Genomic DNA, 24,850 nt, shown 5'->3' with positions numbered 1-24,850 from the left:
TTCTGAGTAATTCTTTATTCCAGTGATTGTAGTCTCATTTATATACTTCAGGGGAACTGAGTATCCTTACTCAAACTAAATGGTATCTTACATGGTCATGTATGTCAAATATACATGTAGATCTCATTATATAGAAGAAATTTTAATGGGGTAAGACAGGACTTCCTGCAAATTGTCATGCAGTAGAGGCTTCCCATTCCGTGGTTTCACAGAACCATAGAATGGCTTGGGTTGGAAGAGACCTTGGAAGACCACCCAGCTCCAACCCCCTGCCATGGGCAGGGACACCTCCCGCCAGGCCAGGTTGCCCAAAGCCCCATCCAGCCTGGCCTTGAACACCTCCAGGGATGGGGCGTCCACAGCTTCTCTGGGCAGCCTGTGCCAGTGCCTCACCACCCTCTGGGTGAAGAATTTCTTCTGAACATTTAATCTAAACCTACCCTCTCTTAGTTTAAAGCCATTCCCCCTTGTCCTGTCACTATCTGCCTGCATAAAATGTTGCTCTCCATCTTCTTTACAAGCCCCCTTCAAGTACTGGAAGGCCAATATGAGGTCTCCCCAGAGCCTTCTCTTCTCCAGGCTGAACATCCCCAGCTCTCTCAGCCTTTCTTCACAGGAGAGGTGCTCCAGCCCTCTAATCATGTTTGTGGCCCTCCTCTGGACCTGCTCTAACAGCTCCGTGTCTTTCTTATGATTGAGGGCCCCAGACCTGAACACAGTACTCCAAGTTGGGCCTCACAAGGGCAGAGAAAAGGGACACAATCACCTTTCTCGCTCTGCTGGCCACCCCTCTGTTGATACAGCCCAGGATGCAGTGGCCTTCTGGGCTGCAAGCACACACTGCTGGCTCATGTTGAGCTTTCTGTCCAGCAGAACCCCCAAGTCCTTCTCTGCAGGGCTGCTCTCAATGAGTTCTTCTCCCAGCATGTACTCATGTCTGGGAATGCCCTGACACAGGTGCAGCACCTCGCTCTTGGACTTGTTGAACCTCATTCATTTCACGTGGTCTCAGCTTGTCTAGGTCCCTTTGGATCACATCTCTTCCTTCTGGTGTATCAACTGCACTACTCAGCTTGGTGTCACCCGCAAACTTGTTGAGGGTGCACTTGATTCCACTGTATATGTCATTGATAAAAATCTTAAACAGCATCGGTCCTCAGATGGACCCTGGAGAGACAACACTTGTCACCAGCCTCCACCTGGACTTAGAGTCATTGGCCACACTCAGGCTGTGGCCATCCAGCCAATTCCTTATCCACTGAATAGTCTGTCCTTCAGATTTTTTTTTTTCACTGTTGTAGGTCATCTTGAAAGCATTTTGCGTTGCAGTGCAGGAATTAAAACCAAAGTTCCAGAGTAATTTTTGAAACGAAAATATTTTGGCATTGCCTTTCAAAGATTGTCTTCAGCATAGTGCAAGGAGTTACACTGTCTGGATCAGGAAAATCTTTCTTGCCTATATAGAAATAGGCAAATCGTGAAGTACAGCTGAGTTGTGGGCATGATGAAGAACTTTGGTGTTCCTTGTTTAAATACTTTTTTTCACTATTATATGGTGGTAATGTGCACTGAAAAATGTAAGAAAAAAATAGGAAAAAAAAAGTAGAAAAAGTAATTACTCTGTTCTAGAGTTAGCATGGTTTTTTTTTTGTTGTTTTTGTTTTGTTTTGTTTTTAACTGAGGAATATGAAGGAATAGAATAAAGCTATAAGAATTAGGAAGTCTTTGATATTTATTGAAGAACAAGTTATATTCCCTTTATATACACCAGAACATCCTCAGTTCTTTATTTTTATAATTAGTTTTTTAATTATTAATGCTTTTAAAATGTTGATTGTTGATGAAGAAATTGATTTTCAAAATCGAGATGGGAAAGTCAACAGTTATGCTGAGATGAAAGGACACTTACAGTATCAGCAAAAATAAAGAAAAAAAAAGATAAAAGAAAAATTTAACACTGCAGAGACTGTAAGAATGGAAGAAAAGTCTTTTTCATGACAGTCTTCAGAATGCAGCATTTCATTTTACCATACATCAGTAAACGATTTAATGGATCTGAAATTTAATGGTATGTTGTAAACAAAGCAGAAATCTCTTATTTTAATTTGTACCAATTTTATGCTAAGCAGAAGAGCTTGTATAAATTCAACATACAAATGAAGCAGTTGGAAGTTGCAGCACAGTTAACCCTATTTTTTTTTGTGCGTCAAAGACGGACTCAGCTGCAATTGAGAAAGAAAGGGGGAGTTTGTCATCTCTGCCACTTGGTGTCACTGTCCTCAAGTGAACAGTTGATCAAGATGAAACCTGATACTTGGAACACAGTACTAAAATTAGCTCTTTTTATTTTGGGGGCCTTTGTGTTTTCATAAATCAAGAGTGAAAAAAACACATCCCAAGTGCTGAACGACGTGTATCTCTGATGTGGAATTTGTTTATGTAATAAATCAGCTTGGGAAAAAATATTTAAAAGTACAGCCAGGGACACTTATCAGAGGATTTGAAACTTCAGCACAAAGTCTTATCACATAAGGTTTCTCTAGTTCAAACACGATTTCAGCAGACCAATATTAGAAGATTTTCATCAGCACATATTTAAAAATCTAGTCTTTGGTATGTGTATGACTGAATATGCTACTCAGAATCACTAATATGTTACTCAGAGTCACTGAACCTCAGTGAAGCAGCTAATTTAGTAGTTCTCTGTTTAGTGAATCTGTCATGGCCATTATTACATATGCTCATGAACAAAAATATCCAGGAAAAAAAAAAGTACTTTTGGGTTTCAAACAGTTACCAGATACATTTAGGACATATGTATAATTTTTTTGTCGTTGTTGTTTCTAGTGTTGTTTTTTTATTTACTTGTGCTTTTCTTTGATTTACATACCAGTCCCCATACAAAAAACAAAGTCAAAAATCCTGAAGAAAAATACTGCCCTAAAGTTTGAAAACAAATCTTGAGCACTTCTGGTACATTAGTAACGTTGGCAGTCACTTCTTAAATGGTCGAAATAGCTATTTTCCCTATAAAAGGTTTTAAAAAACTTATTATTTACCTTTTCAGGGCCTTGTTTGCTCTTAATATATTCTAACTATGGTGTCTCAGAGCTGGCAGGAGTTATTCATGATGCACTTTCTAAATTCAGAAGTGCTTGGAGGCTGATCAAGTATGGTTATGCAAACATAAAAGAAAACGTGATTTCTTTTCAACCATCTCAGGCTCCAAGTGACCAGTGAATATCATCTTTGCTGTTTAGTATTTCACCTCATGTAGCCAGATAGTAAGAGCTGTAGCAATGAGAATACTGTTCATGTCATCTAAATGGAAGTGAGTAGACATCTACTTTTAATATGTTTGTTTGTTTTTTTTTATTTCTGATAATTGCATTCACTTTAGATCTGTATTCTTGTTTCTTGGTCTCCTGGCAGTGCTTAGGATGTTGTCTGCATCTATTTGTACTTGCAGGGTCAAATCCTGGGATACTTCTATTGCATTTTACACAGTTAGAGATATCTGAGCAATGACGTCAAAGGCATAGATTTGTGATATGGCTTTGAAGCAATTTTGCTTAGCGTAGTTTTGTTTGCAAAATTTAAAACCCAACGTGAGTATGGAGAGTTGTCTAAAAATTACAACAGATTGGTCTGTCCTCATCACTCTTCTGTTACAGGGTGCCCATAAGCCAGTAGAGGTGGTTAACAGAGAATCACACTCAAGAAGATGCAACATAATTAAAAATGCTTTCTCTTGTGCAAAGTTTTACATGGTTAAAAGAAAAATAGATTTATTACATACCAATTATCTAAGATGAGATTCACCATCACATTAGTGATGTCAGTTTTATTTTGATGTCCTTTGATATTCTGGAAAAAAAAACATTTTGTTAACTTTTCTGGCCGAGTAGTTGAGCTTCACTAGATTCAACAGTCTTGTAACTGGCATTCACAAAATTCAAATTGGTAGCAAACAAGACAGTTATCAACTTTTTTTTCCTCCTTGTCCACTGAGGGCAGGGGAAGAAGTAATTTGCTCTATGTATAGCAATGAAAATCTAACTGGGAAATAATTCTGACTGTGTGGAGGTTTCAGAAGGGATTTAAGAGACTGTGAAATACTTATCACCTAATCTGGGCTGCAAAACCTACGAAAATATCCTGGGGTTGAGCTACACATACTTGATTCTGTCTCGGAGTAGAAGGATGGATTAGGTGGATTAGGTGCCTTTCATCAAGAGTTATGTCTGCTGAAGAGATGCAGCTATGTGGTGCGCACTTACAGGATCCCCTGTCTCCATTTATGTGAATCATAGATACGTTCATATATTTAACATAATACCTTCAGTTTTTTCTTCAGTTATGTGGTAGCAGAAGGCAAGAGCTTGGAACAGTGGCTGCTTGCCATGAGCCTTCAAGTTCTTGCTCCAAAGCATGGTGTTACTAGACCTCTTCAAAGACAAGGTCCTTGGAGTTAGTGTGGAGTGTAAAAGAAGTCTGGTTCTCAGAACCAGCTGAACTACTTTGTCTCAAAAAAAAAAAAAAAAAAAAAAAAAAAATAGCCTTAGGCAGACACCTGGAATGGAAAGTCTCAGCAGCTCTGGTTAAAGCATCATAATGTTACAAGCTATTGAAAACAGACTCTTGCGAAGAGACATGTTGGCTGACCCATCTTCTGGCTGTGCTTCTTAGCTTGTACAACCAAATGCTGCCAACTTCATGCATTCAGGAATCACTTGTCAGCTCCTTCCCTCACCACACAAAAGTGGCTTAAGATCATGAGATTTGGTAACAAATCACTTAGGCTGGACTTTCTTTTCCTCCATTCCACTTCAGAGTGCTGGGTTTGCACAGGTCACTTTTTTGGCAGCAGTGAAGGTTTTGTTAAAAATAAAGATTGTCATGTAGTCGGTGATCACCAGAAGTTGCATCTTTACATAAAGTTGTGTGGTACAGAGTAAAATCACTACAATGCATTGCATTTGCCTGCTTGTCATAGATCAAACCAGGCAATAAGAAAACAGCCATGTCTTTAAAAACTGGAGTTGTGTCATTCTTCTCCCTCAGTCGCTGCTGGTGAAAGGGCGACTCTGAAGGTTCTGTTCCACCAGTAGCTTCTGCAGGGAGTTTTGAAGGAAAAGCTCTCTAGCTATGTAGGGCACTGGATCTAAGCATCAGAGTTTAATTTACTGAGTTTTGAAGCCACCAAAATCAACACTTGAGTCGCATGTTAAACTCTGACCATCTTGTGTATATGCTGCCGGCCTCTACTCTTGATGAAATCTTGAGTTTAAGGCTTTTACTTTAAAAACTTACCACCTACCACTGTTAGCCATAATGCGAGAGATCAAAGTTTGGATCCCTTCTGTGCCTTTGGAGACAGCAGCCAATCTATCTCTCTCAGGACCATTATTGAGAGAATTATTTCCTCCTTTGTAATGAAAACCAAAATACTTGCTGGGCTAGAGATGCTTGGAACAAAGCTGTGAGGTATTCTTGATGTGGGAAGCACCCTTTCGTAAAAATACCCAAATATTCAGTGACTCAGAAAGACAGACCAAGAGCAAGCTTAACTATTCAGACCAGTAACAAAATAACTTAAGTGTGGTGGCAGCTCTGCGTTCCAGTGCCAGCGCCGGAGATGTTTTTGTATGCTTTATGCTAAGCAGATGTTGGATCCAGCAAGTAAGTTGTCACTGAAGTTAGAAGCAGGGGAGCCAAATGGCCACTGTTCACTGCTGGGATGAGTGGCCTCATCTCACTCCTCTTCTAGCGTATTTGTGTGTTTGAACAGAGCATAATCTCAATCTGCTCCGGAGAGAAGGAAGTTTGATTCCTCCTAACTAGAATAAAGTTTTGAACCTGGATTTCCCATGTTCTTGCTGAACTGTTGAAGTGGTGGGTGGGTGGATGGGTGGGTGAATGGATGGACGGATGGATGGATGGATGGACGGATGGATGGATGGATGGATGGATGGATGGATGGATGAGAAGGACAAGACAGGAGAGAAATCCAATAGCTGCCTCTTCCAGCAGTTAGGATTTGTTTGGAGCCAGGTTTCTTAGCTGTGCCTTGTGCTCACCTCTTGGATTAAGCCCCTTTGCTGACAAAGACAGAGAGACTTGCCAACTTTACTTGCCAACTTTGTCCAGTGGAGGTTAGGAGTTTAGGCAGGAGGTTAGCAGCATAGTTTCTCAGCAGTTTCATGCTCAGCATGCCCAGAAGCAGAATTCAGGCACCAAAGCTGGGAGTAAGCACATCATAAGGATATGTGTCAGGCTTATTGAAGGGAAAGCACAAAGAGGTGTGACTTGGAGAGGCCCAAGCTAACAAGAACGCAGTAAGTTAGGCTGGCCAGATGTGTGAGGCAATTGAGCTTCCAGACCTGGGCTCCATGGCATCCTTCTGTGTTGTGTGGATGTACCTAGTCGGGCTGGCGTAAGTTGGCTCAGATATCTCCCTCGGATGTTTAATTAAGACCTTACGACACACCCTTAACCACCCAAATCCTTTTATGTCTGATTCATCTTTTGTTACTGATTTCACTGAAAAGTTTTGAAGTTAACTCACTGAAAAAAAAAAAAAATAGAATAAAGCAGCAGCTAATAAGGCCGATGGCTTTTAATTTACATTAATAAGGGGACATTAAAAAAACAAAACAAAGACAAACTTAAATTCCATTTGAGATTTTTCTAGTGACATCTCAACCACTCATGCTTTGCTTCCTTGGTATTTAATATTAACAGAGACCCTTAATAGTGTATAATAGCCTTGTAATACATCTTTGGTCATAATTTATTCAGCTTATTGTTCTTAGTGTAACTGACCAGCATGCAGTGGTGTTGAAAATACCACCTTTAAATAAAAGTTTATCCAAGAATCAGGCTTTTCTGCAATTGGATAAGCAGAAATGTAGTTACTTAAAAAGGGATTTCACATATTTCTGTGTACATAAAATGCTTTTTGTGTTTAAGTTTGGGATGGTCTGGGAATGAGTCAGGGAATTATTAATTCCATTGCAAAGTACATTTCTGTTTGATTTAATGATGGATATCCAAAATATTTCTTCTAAAGCTTTCCAAATGTAACTACTGTAATGAAAGGATTAGTGTGTATTTATGCCAGTGCCCTTTGCTAGATGAAATCAGGAATGGCTAATTGCATGTCATGGACTCCATGTTGCTAATACACAATGGAAATTTTTTTTCAGACAGTAACACCTGTTTTTGTAGTGGCATAATCTGAATCACATGTAACCATAGATTCATTATACTCGTCTAAAATATCCTATTAGCATATACAGATTTTAGATACAGCGAAGATTTTCAACACTGGCTAAGGTATAATTTCTCTTCTCTTGCAAAGAATTTCTGAGGCATGAGCGCTAATAGGATTTGGTTCTTTTCCAGCCTCTTCTGTGGACAGCGAAGACTCGATTTCATTAAAAGTAGTGGCAAACAATAACATTTCTTTTAATTAGATGATCTCATGATTTCCACACATATTTGTTCTGTGCATTATTGTTCGTTGGCAAAACTGAGCTGCTTGGTAGTGTGTGAAACCATATGTCTCAATAATATCTTATGGCAGGTGAGAGAGGATTTGCAAAACAACATTTGCTGACAGGACACAATACATTTCACTTTGATGGGGGAGTTTTCCTAAGTGAACTTTGTGGCTTAGCTCTCTCATGCAAAGTCAAACTTACATAAGTCTTCACAGGCCTTACAGGTCTCCCTTTAACTCAAACAGGAGTTGTGCATATGAAGCATGGACTGTATAACTCTCAGTTCCGTGTGTGCTCTTCAGCTGTTAATTGCTGCAAGAGACCTTCTATTGCCTGCAGTCTGTGTAGCTGTTTCACATTCTTCTTTTTAATAAACAGTTGATAAATTAGGTTTTATTACTTGTAGCTTCTATGCTGATCTTCCCCCTTGTGCTTAACAGAAATGATTACAAGTAATTTCAGACATTGATTTTTCTGTTACCTTCCTGTGTTTAGCTTTTCTTTTGAATTCACACGGCAGCATTTTGGGAGGCAAGTGGGAGAGGGAAAGGAGAGCGACAAATAGTGGTCAGTTTTTGTGAAGATTTACATAGAGTGAAGTTGTGATACCTACAGGTAGATAACTTTCTTGTTGACTTTTGATTGATTGGTTTTGTTGTTGTTTTTGTCACTTACACTTTTAAGCCATTCTCAAAGTACTCGGGAAAACCAGGGAAAGTATTTCTGGCTTTAAAAATGGTCACCTGGAAGGCCAGAAGAAGGGAAATGAGATCAAGGCAAATAGCAAGACATAGCCTTGGAGAGCTTGATGATGAGCAGTCGGTGCAGGAGGTGGACCCATTGACTTTTCCAGTGTCATCCTGAGCACCTGTTCATGTGTTTTGCTGGTTCAGCACCTTGGTGACCCGGTGAGAGCCGGGTGGAACTGATGTCTAGGATGTGAGCTGTACAGCCACTCTGAAGCAAACCAACGAGAGATGGAGAGATTAGCATAAGATTTATGGCTGTTAGTGCCGTTGGTTTGTTTCCCTCCTCTGATTATAACGTTTTCTTCTTTCCATCCCAGCAAATGTTCAGGTACACGTCTTGATTTTGATCTCTCCCAGTTTCAGCACAGAGATGGTGTAATTTCATAGACTCCAAATGGAGCTTGTTCTGATTTACAGTTGTTTGCATAGGACAAGAGTCAGGCCAATAAAGAGCACTATGGAGTTTTGCCTTATAAAAACCTAATGGCAATGGATTTGACAGAAGGGGGAAGGGAAGAAGAAGCATTTAAGACTATTTATTAATCAAGAATTCCAGCAGCGAGGCTTTTCTTGCCTTGATTCTGGCAAATGTACAGATGAGAGATACTGTGCAGAGACCATTTCTGCACAAACAGAGAAAGCCCTTCAAATGTAAACATTTGAGCAGCTGGCATGGGAGATTAGTGCAGCAGGGGTGGGAGGGGGGTAATAGTGGATAGTGGCGCCGTCTAAATTTAACAAACGTTAAACAAGGTCCTTGTTCCAGTTTAAGGGCTACAGGTCAGAAAGGCAATATCAACTAAAAATATTGGCAATTGTACAAGTCAGTCAAAGTCATTAACTAGTAGATAATTAAAAGCAACATGCCTTTCCAAAGCTGCCTCCACCACCACCACCAAAAAAAAAAAAAATGTTTTGGGAGAAAAAATTCAATGCAACCTCTTTGAATTAAGGAAAAAACCCTTCCTTCTATGCCTGTGCAAAGAAAAGACAAGGCTTCAAGACTTCTCAGTGCTTTTGCTTTGGATTGTGAACTGTCTTAATATATTATCCTACTTTTAATTTCCTGTGGCTGAATATTAAATCAAAAGAAAGCATCATGCTGAGGGTGAAAGTAGTATAGGGTCTGTTAGCTTTGTAGTAATTTGTTCAAATTCTGTTTAACATCATTTGGGGTGAGGGGCTAGGGGTGCTTGCATTTTGTTGTTTTAAACCCTCTCGAAATAGTTACACAGCCAGGCTATACATCAGTGTGTCTAATCATGTGCTCTTTCCTTAGGCTTTCTGTTCATAATGTGCATTTTGGTAACACATCTAATACAACTCTTTGCCAACTGGTTGTGATTCGATTAATGCATGTATTTTTGGAAGGGGCTTTAATTTCTTCATTTCTTCAGCAGCAGAAACTAAAGTATCAGTATCTGTAGTCAAATGTAGTGTTTAAAAAATAAGAGCTGTGGTTTCTATTCTGGCATTGTTGTCGTTTTCGTTGAATTTGGGAATATACTGAAGAAAAAGATATGCTGGAGAAGGGGTAGCATAGTTTAGATCACATTGTTACTGTCTTTTGGCATCGTAAAGTTAGAGTGACCATTGGAGACTTGATGCAGAACTCACTAGAGCCAGTGGAAAAATTCCTGCTGGTTTCAATTGGCTTCAGACCATGTCTTTTACAAGCTGTTAGCCATTATCTACACTAGGCCATTTTAAAATCATTCTTTCTTCTGCTACTTTAGATTCTCTTTTGTATGGAGAAAGATCTGCTGGCAACTTCACTGTCCTCTTTGAAAACATAAGAACTTAGCTCCTTTTTGATGGACAGTTGACACAGATAAACCCCTTGAAGTTGCTTAATTTATAGAACATTTTCCCATTGGGGAGGGAGAAAACCCCAAAGTAAACAAGTTAAGTCTTGCAGAAGATGAATTGCAAACAGTGGTGAAGGAAGGAGTGGCTTTCCCCAACCAATAATTTGTTGCAAAGGCAAATTTTTCTTTGCTATCTGAAGAAGTGCATACCCAGAGAAATAAGCAGAGTTCTCTGCACTAATTTTTTATAAGAGGTAGTTGTCCCATTGCTGGTGAAAGTCCAAATGTAGGTATATGCTGTATCTGATTCCACAGATTTTAACTTCACTGCCACTTAAATTCAGAGCTGAACTTGAAAAATTTCTTCCACGGCTCCTCCATGGGGAGTGCACTCCAATGGCTTGGAATAGTCCAGTCAATGTGAACGTATAAATCAGAGTGCTTTAATTTCTTAGTATTTCACACTAAATCCGCATAGGAAACAAAGTTATACACAGTTGGAAATTTGGTCTTTTAGGACTATCAAAAGTCAGGCTCTGGAGTCATGAGGAAAAATGTACTGAATTTATAGACTTGGAAAAACATAGTTGGCCATAGTATTCTGCAAAGGAGGATGAAATATGAAATGATATACATAAAAGTGGGTGAGTGGAAAAGGCGGTTGCTTGAGCTCCACCACAGCTGTACGTCCAGTCATTTTGCAGTATCCTATATTCTATCTTGACTTTTATTTAGAAGTCAGCATTATAACTATAATAATAAATGCTTACAATAAGAAGAATTAAAAGGCCAAAATTATTTGAACTCATGTTTGAATAAGATGCTAAGAAAATTCAAAGATAGATCTGCTTCTTCATTCTTAACCTGTGCTTCTGTGCCCAGTTATTGAATTTGTGTGATTTTTGGCAGCATGTTGAGGATTTTGATTGTTCTCTAAAGGGCCTTTGTAGAATCCTCCAGAATGGAGAGGAATCTTTAAATCTAAATTTATGGCTCTTGCAAGACTTAGATCCTGAAATGACTTTTGACTTTTAGATCCTTGTGACTTCCTCAGAATATAAGTGTGCATATTTTCTACCTAAATGTTTCAACTCTAATGGGACAAGCTTAATTTCTCTAGGTATTGATCTATAGTATGATGAAACAAAAGATGGATGTGCGTATCACCTGGATGTGCTCTCTTCACTGTCCAGCCACAAAATGTTGTCTCTATACCTTCTCTTCACCACTATACTCATATTTCCTGACCACCACAGTCAAACTGGGACCAAATATTCAGCTGTTGTAAATCAAAATGATTTATTGACATCAGTACCTGATCATTAACCTTCTGATCATAGTGTGCGTGAACTTGTGTGAATTTGTTTTTTGTCTTTGTCTTAAGCAGCAAGCTGTCATATCTCCTTAAAGAAGGCTGGTCTGCTTCAGTGCCATCACTTGCTGCCAGAAATGCTCAGCATGGAAACCGCAGATACAGTTTGGGGGCTGGCTTGGGTTCCCCTTTAAGGTTTAGTTCCCAAGATGTTGTGCTCTTTGTATTCAAGTATGTGTACATGCACACATAAACACGTATACAGGCATTTGAAAGAGCTAATTGAAGCAATAAAATTTGTGTGTACATACCCATGTATGTATGTATATACATGCATATACACACACAGGTTATGTACACACACGCGTGCACACAGACAATTGAAAGGGCTAATTAAAACAGTAAAATTCCTGGCTGTCGACATCTGATTCATGTTGCTAGAGTCCTCCTAGTGACTCTGTAATTAGGATTTCTGTTAAGATATGCACTAAATTCAGAGTTCAGAAGCTGATTTGTTCTTCTAATGTAAATTTTAAAATCTTCAGAAGTTGCATCGTTTTGCAGTAATATTTTTGGCAGTTTTATCATTAAAAAAATTATAAAGCTTCCTTTTTGAAAATTTGCTTTGACAGTTGGATGATTTTATTTGTCTCCCTCTAGCTAAACACCTACAGTTACCATAGACTTCAAAGGGAAAAGTAGTTGCACAACCTCATTCTAAATTAACAAAGTATTTGTGTGGGAATTGGACTATAGGGACTGGAACTGGAAGCCAGTTCCCTGAGCTTGAGTAAATCAGAGCAACTTCTTTGACTTTAGAGAAGTTCTCTAGATCTCAGTGGAAATTTCCTTTTGAATTTCAGTGCAGATTTTCTCCATTCATCAATAGCTATACTATTTTTACCAAGTAATGATTTTCAGAGGCCAAAATTCATATGTGTCACAAGCTCAGCAGTCCTGAAGGATGATGAGAATCAGTTGTTAATGTTCTTTGTCTCTGTAAAATTTGCTGAAGGGGGCACCACTTCCATTAAAATGGGGGAGGGAACTCATTTTAATTTACCTGGCGTAAAAATGCTTTTGGTAAAAAATTGAAATTATTTCTTTGAAACTAAACAGATACACAAAAAACTCATGCCAGGATTTATTCATATTTTTGGTCCCGTAAGAATTGGCTATACAGGCATTAGAGCAGATATTTTTTAAATTGTATGTTTTAAGTGAAATTTCCATCTCCTCCTCCAGTATACATTGGCATATCTACAGTGAAAATATACTGAAGATGTTCAACTCTAGCCCCTATATGTTAAAAGAATTTATTGCAGTGGAAGTTCTTCTTGGTAGTTTTTCAAAATACTTTGAATTTTATAAAGACATATATCACAAATATGGCAGCTTATATCTTCCATGGAGTGATCACATTGGCTGATTGATTTAAAAGAATCACTGAGCCTAGAAAAAATAACCTCTTACTGCAATGATGAATTAATTTTGCTTAGGACCTCTGATCCTTTTTGCGGTTATTTATGATTGATGAATGCTTAACACCAGTGGAAATTACGAAAATGTCTTTTTTGCTGTTGTTGGTCTTTGACCTTTTGAACTCCCCTTTTCCTGGAGTCTGTTGCCAGGCCATTAATAAAGACAGATTTTGATTTTTGGCTTGGTTGTGCTTCACTATTTGGTTGAGCTCATCTATTTTTAAATAATGCAAAAGTGTAACTGAAAGGAGAAAGCAGCCTTTTCAGACTTACAAAAATTTGGCTTTTTCCATCTTCATTCTTCCAAGATTGTTCTCACTAGATTTATTAATGGCCTTCCCATGGCCAAGTGTAAACAGACTCTTTTTAAATGTTCTTTCCTTTTTGTTTCCCTTCTGCTGTGATATTTTTGTCTCCTTTCTATACGAACATTGAACTGAATGTTAGAATCCATGTGAATTTTCCTCTGTAATTCTCACTTCTCCTTTATTTAAAACCTACTTTTCCACTAGTGTCTGTCATTGACTTCTAGACATCTTTTGGTTGGTTTTAAGATGTTTCTTTGGTTATTTTCTTCCAATCTGCCTCATTGCGTGTCTGTATGCATTGAATTCCTAGCACAGGAATAGTTATTACATACTCACAAATCCATATTTTCACCCCCTTCCCTCTTCTTTTCAGTGCTGAATCTTTACCAGTTTGAGTTCTGTTCATGTGATTTCCCTACCACCACCATTCTCATGTCAACAACTGAGCATTAACATTGCCATCTTCCTGGACTAACATATGAACAATCATTGCATTTTCTTGCAGAATATGTTTTCTGTTGTGCATAATCTCCTGAGCTCATTGTTTCTTCTCCAGGATATGAGCCAGTACTCTATCATCACATTTTCTGAAGTCTTCTGCTCTTTGCTTTGCTCCTCTCCTTTTCCAGATTATTGTGTTTGAATTTCTGCAGGGGTTTCCTCTCTGGTCAAATCTGGTGAACATACCCACTTCATTTTTATCTGCAATGACCATCTCTTTGTTGCTACCCTATTTCTTCCTACTTCTTCCTATTTTCTTTAATACTTCGTCCTCTTCTCCTTTTGAACAACTTGGACAGATATCCAAAAGAGACTTGTGGTGTTTTCCGTGTTTGTTTGTTTGTTTTTTGTTTTTTTTTCCCAGTTCATTTTGTAATTCACCAAGCTTCTTCCACATCTATCAGTGCAAGTCCATCTTCCATCCCCATTTGATGAGACATTTTATCTTGGATAAACCTTCCCTTTTCTTCATAGTTTATTCTCCCCCTCCTTCCTTTTTTTTTAATTGCTTGGCATATTACATGACGATTTTTTTTTCATGTTGTCATTTATCTGTCATAATGATACAGTTATTTAGTTTATATGCATGCAACCATCCAAAAAATGATAAATAATGTTAGTAGCTGAATTTGCTGACTATTTTGTTAGCCATTCCCTTGTGATAATATTTTGAATTTAATCTTTTTCCCCATACTGCCTTTACATATTCATATTTCTGACAGTTATGAAAAATCTATATTTCAAAATATGGTCTTTTTTTAATCGGCTGATGCATTTTGACAATGTGTTGTGACAAAAAGTGTTGGACTTGTGGAAGATGAGTTTTTAGCAGTCTAACCAGAAAGATGTAAATCAGCCCTGAGAGGGTGCATTTTATATATAAATTGATTCTGGTATTTTCCCCAAACAGTATTTTATTTTTTTTTAAAGAAAGAAAAAGACAGCATTCTAACAAATAACGCACAAAGTTGTCTATGTATTTCTGAAAGACAAGATCAAACGTTTCACACTTGTATGAAATGCAAGGAAACTTTATTTTAAGCACCTGCCAGCATCACATTGTCACCCGTGGTTCAGCTTGACTTGCAAATTCACTTCTGCAGTCTGCATGCAGTCCTACCTCCTGCCAGAGTGGTGGACAGTAAACGTTGTATTAAACTACCACATAGCACAGAAAATATACAGTGCTGATGTATTTTTTTGTGCTATGTTAATGATGGTTTTGTCTCACTGGGATTTACATATCCAAAACAACACCAAGAATATTTACATTGTAGAGCTATTTAAAATACATCTGTCATCCAGGGAAAAAAATAAATAAATCAAAAGCATTTAGCCGGATGGTATCAGGTACACAGCACGAGAAGGGCGTGAAGGAATTTGACGTGTTCTGGGAGCTCGTGCATAAATGTGTCTGATTTCTCTGTGATCTGTATGTCACCTTTATCTTAACATGGCATTTTGTGGGATTAGATATGCATGTAACGCATGCTAAAGCTTGTGGCTGTTTCGTGGATGTCATTAGATTTATAACAATGTTGAAATATCTTCCAATAATTTCATGTTTCACAGATTTTTAGTTGTATTTCTGGAAATTGAGAATGTGGTAGAAGGCAGAAGTTACTTTATATCTGGAATATTAAGTGGAAAATATCTCAGCTTGTGTGGTTATGAGCTGAAGCTTGCTTTTCTGAACATACACCTACTTATTTTACCAATCACATTCGTTTAGAAGAGAATGTTCAGCAACCTCAGTTTCTTTCATTTGTGACTAATTAGCTTCAGATTTCAACAAAATGATTTTTTATCCTTCACAGGACACTCAGTGGCAGAAACTAAACAAACTGAGCATGAGACAGACCTGTAGCAGGTGCATTTTCACTGCACTGAACTGAGGTTGGCTTGTCAATGCTAAGAGCTCTGAATCAAGATGTTTTCCCTTCTTGTTACCAAGTTCCTCAGCTCTGATTCACAAGGCCCTAGGGTGCATGCTTGCTTGTTACTGCAGTGACTTAAGTGCCTGGATTGATATCAGAGGGCACAAATAATTCTTGTGTGCCTCCCAAACACTGATTCAAACACTTAGTTCTTCCCATTATCACCAGGAGGCATGGTTCCTGCTCCCACCTTCTGAGAATGTTTAGAGATTGATCTGCCTTCTTTCCCTCTGTCCACCAGTTAGAAAATGTAGTGTCTGCTCTCCCCTGTCGAAAAAGTTTATTTTTGTTTATTCTGCTGGGATACACTTTTTTTTTTTTTTTTTAATGTATATGCAGCACACTGTCACTTAAACAGAAGAGGTAATACAAGCATACAAACATAAATGAGGTTAGATTGTCTTCCCTCATCTGCATGTATGGCTGTGATGGAAGGAAATCATTGCATCCATTTCCCTTGATATATGACTGTTTTTTTTCTTTCTAGCAGGGATACTTTCTCAGATGAATTCTTGCTACTTTTGACACAGGAGTGGTTTTGAGTAGACAAAAATTACATTAAGCATGAAGAGTCGTGTGGCTTGGGAAAATCAGAATAGTGAAAAATGGAAAAGGAGAGATTATTTGGAGTAAATATACTGAACTTTAAATCACCAGAGGTTTTGAAGTACAGTGCTAAAATGGAAGAGTCAGCAGGTTTTATTGCAAATTCCTATATTGAGCCATACTTCAGGGACAGCTTCTATTCTCAAAATACTGAGGAATCACATCCATTATTAAATCTTGAAAAAATATAAATTGACAATCTCAACAAAGTACTTGAATATTATATACACATTGTTGAATTCATAGATGTGTATTCCACTGCTTTATATGTGCCACAATAGTTCATTCAGCTTTGGAGAACTGAGATTAAATTTGTGATCTGAGACTGCTTGAATACTGAGGAAGTTAGCAGTAGTAGGTGATGCTGATATTAGCAGTTAGATGTGATTATACTGCATCCAATTTTTGCATTTCCAAGAATTTAGACAAGTTTATGTTTAGCTGGAATGCATGTATTCCCAGTCCATGTTTTCTAATCCACTAATGATCTGATTTAAAAAATAATATTCCTAAGCATCAAACTCAAATATTTCACTGTTCATAAAAAAGTAATAAACTTTTTTGAGAATTTTGCTATATTCATTCAATACTTGTCAGATTTCCAAGCGACAAAGGAGTTCTGAAGATTACTTCACACACAAAAAGCTTAACAAAAACTGAAAAAAGGTTTTTGGAAGCTCTCTGCTTGGGCACCCTCTTTGTTCTCAGTGTAGTGCACGGGGCTTGAAATAATATCCACACTTATTTAATATTAGAAATTCACAAGCAGCCCACTCTTAAGTTTCCTCTGATTGTTTCTGAAAACTTTTCTCCTGGAGGCTTCCTCTTTTGTAGTTCCCAGGTGGTAACTTTCATACTATAAAGGCTGAAAGAACAATCACCTAGGTTTTTCTCTACTCTTTCAAAGAGGTTGGACACCACAGGAGGTGCAAAGTAAACATAAACCAAAGTTGCACTCGTAGCTCTAGAGACATCGGGATATTTTACATTGAATGACCTTACTAAGGTGAGGACAAGAAGGAATCAGATAAACTTCTCAGAAGGGAAATTGTACTTAAAGTACAAGGAAAAATATTTTGTTATGTTAAGGACAGTTAAGCAGTAAAACAGAGTAATTGTGGATAGTGTGGACCTGTGTCATAGGAAGGTTTTAGTAACTTCTGCAGGGACAGCTGGGTTGTGCTACTTCAGTGCTGGGAAATACAGTAGATGACCTGGTAAAGTAGGTGATCTCCTTGCACCTGGCATTGCTAGGATTTCTGATTAACAAACTTGTTACTAAAATGGAAGAAATGTGGTTGGCCATGGTAAGGGAGAACTGAAAGGGCACAGGAGAGAGAAAATTTTTAGGCATTTCTGATTCTGGCTGTCTGAGTATTCTGATGTTCACCACGTAGCCTTAAGGATCTGGAATTGCAGGCTAGATTCTAAAATAGACTTACACAAGTGTAAGGTGGGGTTGGAGTTGTACAGACTTAAAACATAACTCAAAACTTTTACAGTAGGACCTTGAAAGCCTCATCAGATATCTAAAATCAAGATGATAATGCCCATATGATTTACTGCTGTAAAAATTAAATAGTTGTCCTTCTCTTTTAATACTGAGAGAGATGACCAGGTTATTTCCTACCAATATGAACAGAGAATGAGATGATAAACCACCATAAAGTAAATTGCATAAAAATTCATTAAAAAAAATCAGAGCAATAAAAGATTTTTTTGCTTTCTGGCTGCAGGCTGTATGCAAGTACCATCATGATATGATGATTCAGGGAATACAAAAAACAAACCATATTCAATGTGGCCAGTTGAAAATTTGAGTGGTCACAGTTTCTTTTTCTTTTTTTTTTTTTTTTTTTTTTTAGTCTCTAAGCAATCTCATCAATGGCAGTATTTTGCTTCAGTTTTGAAGCAAAGGAGCTTGGATTCAATTTTGGTGTTGTCAAATTTAATGCTAGTATAAGGAATTTCAGTATCATCTCAAAGAAAGCAGACTAACTTTTAATTTGTGCAGTAGATCTGACATAACATGTCTGGCATTTTAAATGGCCAATTGTAACCAGTTGGGGTATCATTCAGCAAATCAATAAGAGTTTACATTAGTGGAGTTTAAACATGCAACAGGCATAAATATTCTTGTCACTGTGTAGATGGATTTGTCTCCCTGCTCTAGATCTTATTTTTCATATTTGCCCACGGTATAATTATAAAAAAAATAATTTCTGTTATGATATTGTATTCTTATTTTTGTCTCTGTTCTTGGGGAAAAAAAAAACTTTTTGCTGATGTGTCCCATACATCACGTGCTAAAAAACAACCCAACTGATTACCTTTGATTTAAAAACTTCTCAGAAGGAAGTTGCATAACAAGACTGAGAGCTCAAGCATGTGGGTTTTGGCAGAGAGCTGCGGAAGAAAGCCCTGGCTATAGCAACCTCACAAGAAAAGAACTTGACATTTTGAAAAATTTTTATTGACCGGTGTGGACAGGGAACGGGAAGTCAGTTCGCTCTCACAGGCAAGCTGCAGTCTCTTCCTTGCTGACCTTTAAATGCCACTTAGTGTCATCAGAAAATCAAGGAAATGCTAATAACAGGGCTTTGGGTAAGCGAGTTTTATATCAGGGATATCTTTTGGAAACAAACATAAGATGACTTCCCTTTTTATAGGTACCTGTTTTTGTAAAACAGAATTCTCACAACAGTACTGTTACATATTAATGGATTTTTAATAGATAGTTTAAAATTAAATTTGTTTATTAATACGATCTTTATATTATTTTTTTTTTTTGGAAGTACCTGTAAGATGTGAGAGCTCCTCTCCTGTTCATCCTTAAAAAGCGAATAGTTTGCAAAAGGCATTTTATAATTGCATTGCAGGGTGATGGTCTAGGAACACAGACTGGCCTCTGCTTTAGACTCATAACCTGTCTTGAGTTCAGTGGGCTATGGCCTTTGGTAGTCTTGTGGAAAGTCAAATTCTTTTGAACATGGGATCGGTATGCCTAAGTCACCGGATTACTCTGAGCCTTTATGCTTCTGTGTTTTAAACAGTACTGGCCATCCAAAAGCTAATTTTCCACTAGAAGAACTGGGAGGAAAACACTGAAACAAACTGCTTATCCCTAAAGAGTCATATGCATTAACAATAAAGAAGGTCCCTTATATTTCAGAAGTTTAAGGAGCAGGAAAAAACTCCACGGCAAGTGTAACACTGAACAATGTATACATCAGAACAGATGTAGCTGTTCTTTGCTTCCTTCCAACATCTGCTTCATGGAACTGAAATGGACTTTGGTCTGGGGTTGAAGTTTAAGACCTGTTCAAGACACTTGCTCAATTAGAGGCCAGGTTTACTGGTGACCTATGCTGGTCCATCTGTGTTTGTTTGCTTCAGCTTAATTTGAAAAAAGAAGAGGAAATTTTTTTTCTTGCTAGTTTGCATTACTTAATTGTTGTTAGAACGGCAGGCAAAGTGCTGTAATACCAGTGGTCTAGCAAAGACTATGATTTTACGAGTCAGGAAACGTTTTGAAAAGCTCTTTATATAATTCATTGCCCTGATTTTTTTTTATTATTTTTTTTCTGCAGCGTAGTTAAAAACACACAGATTGTAGGAGCCAAATTTGATTCTGAACAAAACATTAACCGTAGCCTGTTATCAAATGAAACAGGAGATAAGGGCTGTCTTCTTCAGACAACTATACTGGCTGTAGTGCTTCAGTTTGGTTTTCCTCTCACCTATGCTGCTATAATTTGAGTAGTCCCACTGAAATAGGTCCACTAATAACAAATTAAAACAAGAACAAATGAGAGGGAGTTTGGGCAAATGACTTGTGCATATCAGGTCCCTACAAGTTTGCTTAGTTAATGTTGTATGCTCTTACTTGTTGCTCTACTAGCCTGTCTGAAACCTGTCTCCAAAATCCAGTGATTTGAAAAGAAGCTGCAATACATCTAACTGAACCTAAAATATTTTAGAGCTGGGTAAAGTGTTGTCTCTCTAGGTCAGGTTTACAACAAAAAATGAATCCAAATGAATGCCAAAAACACTTTTATCAATGGTTCATGTCCAAAGGTGTTTTTTTTTTCTCCTTAAAGATAATGAAAAGGGCTCCACTTGTGGGAGAACTTGAAGATCTGCCTCCAGTTAGACAGAGCTCTCACTGCTGTATGATGGGGCTTTCAAAACTACTTTGATGTTTTTCTCAATCCATTCCCTTGGAAGATGTAGTATGTTTTTATTGTAGGGGAAAAGTCTCAACATGAATATTCTTGAAATGCTCAGTCAGTAAATAAAGGGCTTGATATCAAGGTTGAACTGGGTGATGAAAAAGTAGAGGAATTTCCAAGTTTTTCATTTTTTTCTCTTGATAAAGTCTTTTTATTATTGACTATTTACAGTTTCATATTAGTATTACTTTTTTTTCCTTGTATCTTCTCTTAGGAAATTTAAGCTTTAGAAAAATAGGTTAAAATGTTTAGTTATTCATGACTGCGTTCCTTCACAGTGATCTGAAAGTGCCTGAAAAGGGAACCACAAGACACTGAGTTAGAATTGAATGGGATATTAATTTAAATCTAGGTACATCCTATGTTCTTATCAGTACATTGTGTTTGTAATGCTGGGAGGGAAGATTTTGGGTTATTTATTGTTTTCATTTATCTGTAAATCTGTGAACAAATTTTCTCAACCTTTTAATGCAGTAAGGAAAATCAAAGAATTAAAACAGTCACAAAAGCATAGCCTGTAGAATAAACTTTAAAATGATTTTGTTCAGTCCTTTTGTAAGTGTGCGGGAAAAGGAGACTACTGTGTATTTCACCATGTGAACCCAATCATTTCTTCGGGAGTGAACAAAGTTTATTTTGTAGAACCAGGTACAATATGGACTGTGATCAACTTAAAACTTAATAGGTTTTAGAGTAGATCATTATTTTTCCCACTGCCTGAGATGTAGGAGCAAGGAAAAAGCTTATTAATTTATAAGATTAGACCAAGTCTCTTAAACCCCACCTTCCAATTAGAGCTTTTTTGTTCATTTGCTAGAAAGGTGAAAAAACTATTGATGCTAGTCAGTTCAGAGAAATTAGTCATGAAAAAGATCTGGCAAATACTGCTCTAATCCTTTAGTAAAACTACAGGTGATCAGAGGAGGCTGGTACTATGCATTGTTTGTGCTAAATATTGTGAAGTCTGTGCAGTGTGCAAAGTAAAAGGTAACCAAAAAGTCCAGCAAATAGTTTTAAGTCAGTGGTAATTATCACATGGAGGTCAGGACACAAAACAATTTGTTATCTGGATTACCATTTTCAGTTGCTTTCATACGAATCTACAAAATACTGAACCTTGCTAGGCAGTCAGGAACCTGTATTATGTGTGTATATTTTGTGACGCTATATATTTTAGCTCGTTATGCTTCATGAGTGCTTCCTCAACAGTGCTCAAATTAAATTAATTGTCTTTTTGAGCTCAATGCCCCGTGTTTTAAATTTTTACCTAAGATTTTACACTTGTAGAAACGAATTATCCTACTATCTCATGCGTATCCACCACAGTAATGAAGCAGTCATACAAATGAGGAAGAGCATTTCCTCCACTTCCCAGACTAGAGAACTTAGGTTGAAAGAACAGCTTCTTTTATTTGGAAAGTGATGAGATTTGTGGTGGTCTTTAGTTTCCTGCTAGTATGTATTCTGTGGTCTTGAACAAAATTTCACCTGAGAGCTTTACATCCTGGATGGGTGAGTTTTGCACGTGCAGTAGCATGTTCTGTTGTGATAAGAACAGCATTATCAACCATGGTCATCAACCTTCACTTCCAGAGTAGGTATCTCTCTCCAGCTCATAGTGGATTGGTATCAGTAATGATTTCACAGAAGCCATTTCTGAGAAGAAACAACTGTCTCATAACTTAATTAAATAGTAATGTTAGCATGGAGGCTTCTCTTAATATAAATAACGAAAGGGAACTAACAGGTTTTGAGGGAAATGTATTTACAAGATCATCGTTAGCAAATTTAAAAATGCAAATAAGTTGAATTTCAGTTGTCCAAACTAAAATAAAAATGCACATTTTCAAGTAATCATGTTTCCTAGTCCATTTCTATTGATGGATTTACTACTGTATGACTGTATGTATTTCTGATTGCATATTAATATAAAAATGTAGGAAGGTCTTGTTCAGAAATCAGTGACATTTTTCCATTGATTTTATTAAGTTTTGAGCCTAAGTAAATTTTAACATTAAGGAATTAGTGAAATAGTTTCTGCTTCTCCTTTCATCTGGGCCTGTTTAAATCTGGAGTGGTACCTGTCACTGGGATGTCTTTTGACCAGATTCATTGGTTGGCTTTAGCAGATTGTAAATACTTATGCTTGATTTTTCATGTAAATTTGAAATAATTTATTGGTAGAAGATTTTTTCTTCTGTGAAGCTGCAGAGAAGTCTTAGGTAAATCAAGCATATCAATAACAAAATAGACAAGCCTGGTATACAGGCAGCATCTGATTAATATTGTGTTCTCACTTGAGAGTAAATCTGGCTTTCAGAAATGTGTACTACGTGTAATTTAAGCTTATATTTTAAATAGCAAGCAGCAGTAGTGTTCCTATCATCAGTATTGTTAAGCTGCAGTAGGTGCTCATAGTGCCTTCTGATTTATTAATTCTGCCTGTAAGCTTTGTTCCAGTTGACCTTTAGAAGTGTCCAAAAGTTACAGTTTGCAATTCAGCAAGTTTGGCAAAGAAACGTATATGACTATTCATATCATTGTTTAAACGGTAACCAGATGTGTCTTGTTTTTCTTCTTTCTTTCCCATTGTTTTTAAAAAGTGATGTTAATCCAACATGTTAATCCATTTGCAGGGTTTTTCCACGGCACCAAACTCTCCTTCGGTGAATTCTCGTTCCAGTAGCCTCGGTTCATCGCTGTCCCTTGGTAACATCTCAGGAATGACAGCAAACCCAGAAGTGAAAAAGCGCAGAGCACCTCCTCCTCCAGTTGTGACACCTCCGTTGCAGAACATGGAGATGAGCGGACAGGAAAAGATGGCAGTACAGGTAACTGAAACCACAGAAATCAGCTTCTTTGCTGAATGTGCTGACTACCCTCAGTTCATTTGTCAGAGTTGCAGTCATTCACACATCTGTTGGTTAGCCAGTAACTGCAGCAGGTCTTCACAGCACTTACCAAAATTAATCTTACCAAATAAAATTAGAAAAAGCATTGGGTTTGTACATACTTTATTTAGCTCTCTTGAGACCTCCCCAAGCTTTTCCCACTATCAAGAGTTCTTCTGAATGAGAAAAGCTATGTGAAGCATTATTATAATAAAAGACGGAGGAGGAAGAAGAAGTAAGGATAGAGAAGTTGGTAGTTATACAGGAGGACTAGATAGCTTTATTGGATTGTTTCCTGTGCTGGATACTAGAAGATCTGCCCTATTTCCCAGTTGTGCCATGAGATATGTTAAAGTGGTGTTCTGTTTTCCCTTTAAAAAGGTTCAATGTTCCATGACACAGTCAGCTGAATTAAACACAAATTGAGAAGAAAAACCTTTTTCAGGACCTAACCATCTGAAAAGAATGGAGTTACGTGGGAAAGTGTTACTAAACATGCACAATCACATAAAGACTTCTGGTTCCACCATCAACAAAACCATTCTATTCTAAATGTAAACTTTAATAGTCACTGCATAAAACTAGATATGGATGCCAAATAAAATGCAAGGAACCAGTTGACCTTCAAGGCCATGTAATGTGGACTGGTTCTATTTGCTTAGAGCTTGTCATATCTATAGCAGATTTATTTTTGGAAAGTGGATTCTATTAGTCCAAAATGGAGTCAAGGAGGAATGTTCAAGGTCATTTTAGCTTATGAGGAGGAGTCTAGTGCTCAGTCTTACTCCCTGTCACTCTTCTATTTACCTGCGTTAGACATACCTTCAGTGCCTTTTCCAATGAGGCATTGTGTAAGCAAAGTTGATACATGGACTTTGTAATGGATTATCAGATTTCACTTTCCCATTCTTAGGATAGGCAAAAGCTTGACTGGTGGGACATGATGGTGCTTCATCTTTCAAAATACGGTTAGGTGCCATTGGTAGAACACTCATCTACAGATATACCTCTAGAGAAATGATTATATTACTTCTCAACATTTGGTGCACCGTTAAAAAAAAAATCTTTTGAAATTCTCAGTGTAGATACTGTGATGGGTTTTTTTGTGTCCCCTGAAGTTAAACGTTCCATGTGTTCAATAAAAATATTAAGTTTATACAAGTATAGTCATCACATAATGTGTTACTCTGACATTCTCTTAGGCTTATCTCTATGCATTGTGGCATTGACATTTTAAATTGTTTTAGACAAAAACAGTGAGAAGCTAAACTCTTACTAAACATTTTAGCATCAACTTTGTTGCAAATAGATGGAAGTGCTGGCTTTCTGAATCCATTGGGGAAAAAAAGTGTTAATTTGTCAAAAGTAGCATACAGTACAGTGGCAACTTCAAATTCTCATAGTCTAAAGGAAAAGCTGTTTTGACAAAAGGAAAGAGATGAAGGTTGCGTCAGAGGATATTTCATAGCAAAATTAATTTTAGTCAATAGAACTGTTGTGTGGAGCTGACAAAGCTATTG

General features: G+C 37.5%; 1 protein-coding gene across 1 annotated transcript in view; it reads left to right on the top strand.

Annotated features, from left to right (window-relative positions):
* Positions 1–24,850, top strand: part of COBL (cordon-bleu WH2 repeat protein) — a 153,543-nt gene that overhangs the window by 58,326 nt on the left and 70,367 nt on the right. The window contains exon 9 of the mRNA XM_084281406.1: positions 23,076–23,270. Within this exon, the coding sequence (XP_084137532.1) occupies positions 23,076–23,270 (195 nt within the window). The remainder of the gene's footprint in view (positions 1–23,075; positions 23,271–24,850) is intronic.

Source organism: Netta rufina (assembly GCF_964035555.1).
Source record: "Netta rufina genome assembly, chromosome: 2".
Lineage (NCBI taxonomy): Eukaryota > Metazoa > Chordata > Aves > Anseriformes > Anatidae > Netta > Netta rufina.
Note: the sequence above shows the minus strand (reverse complement) of the source record. Positions and strands in the feature narration are given on the sequence as shown.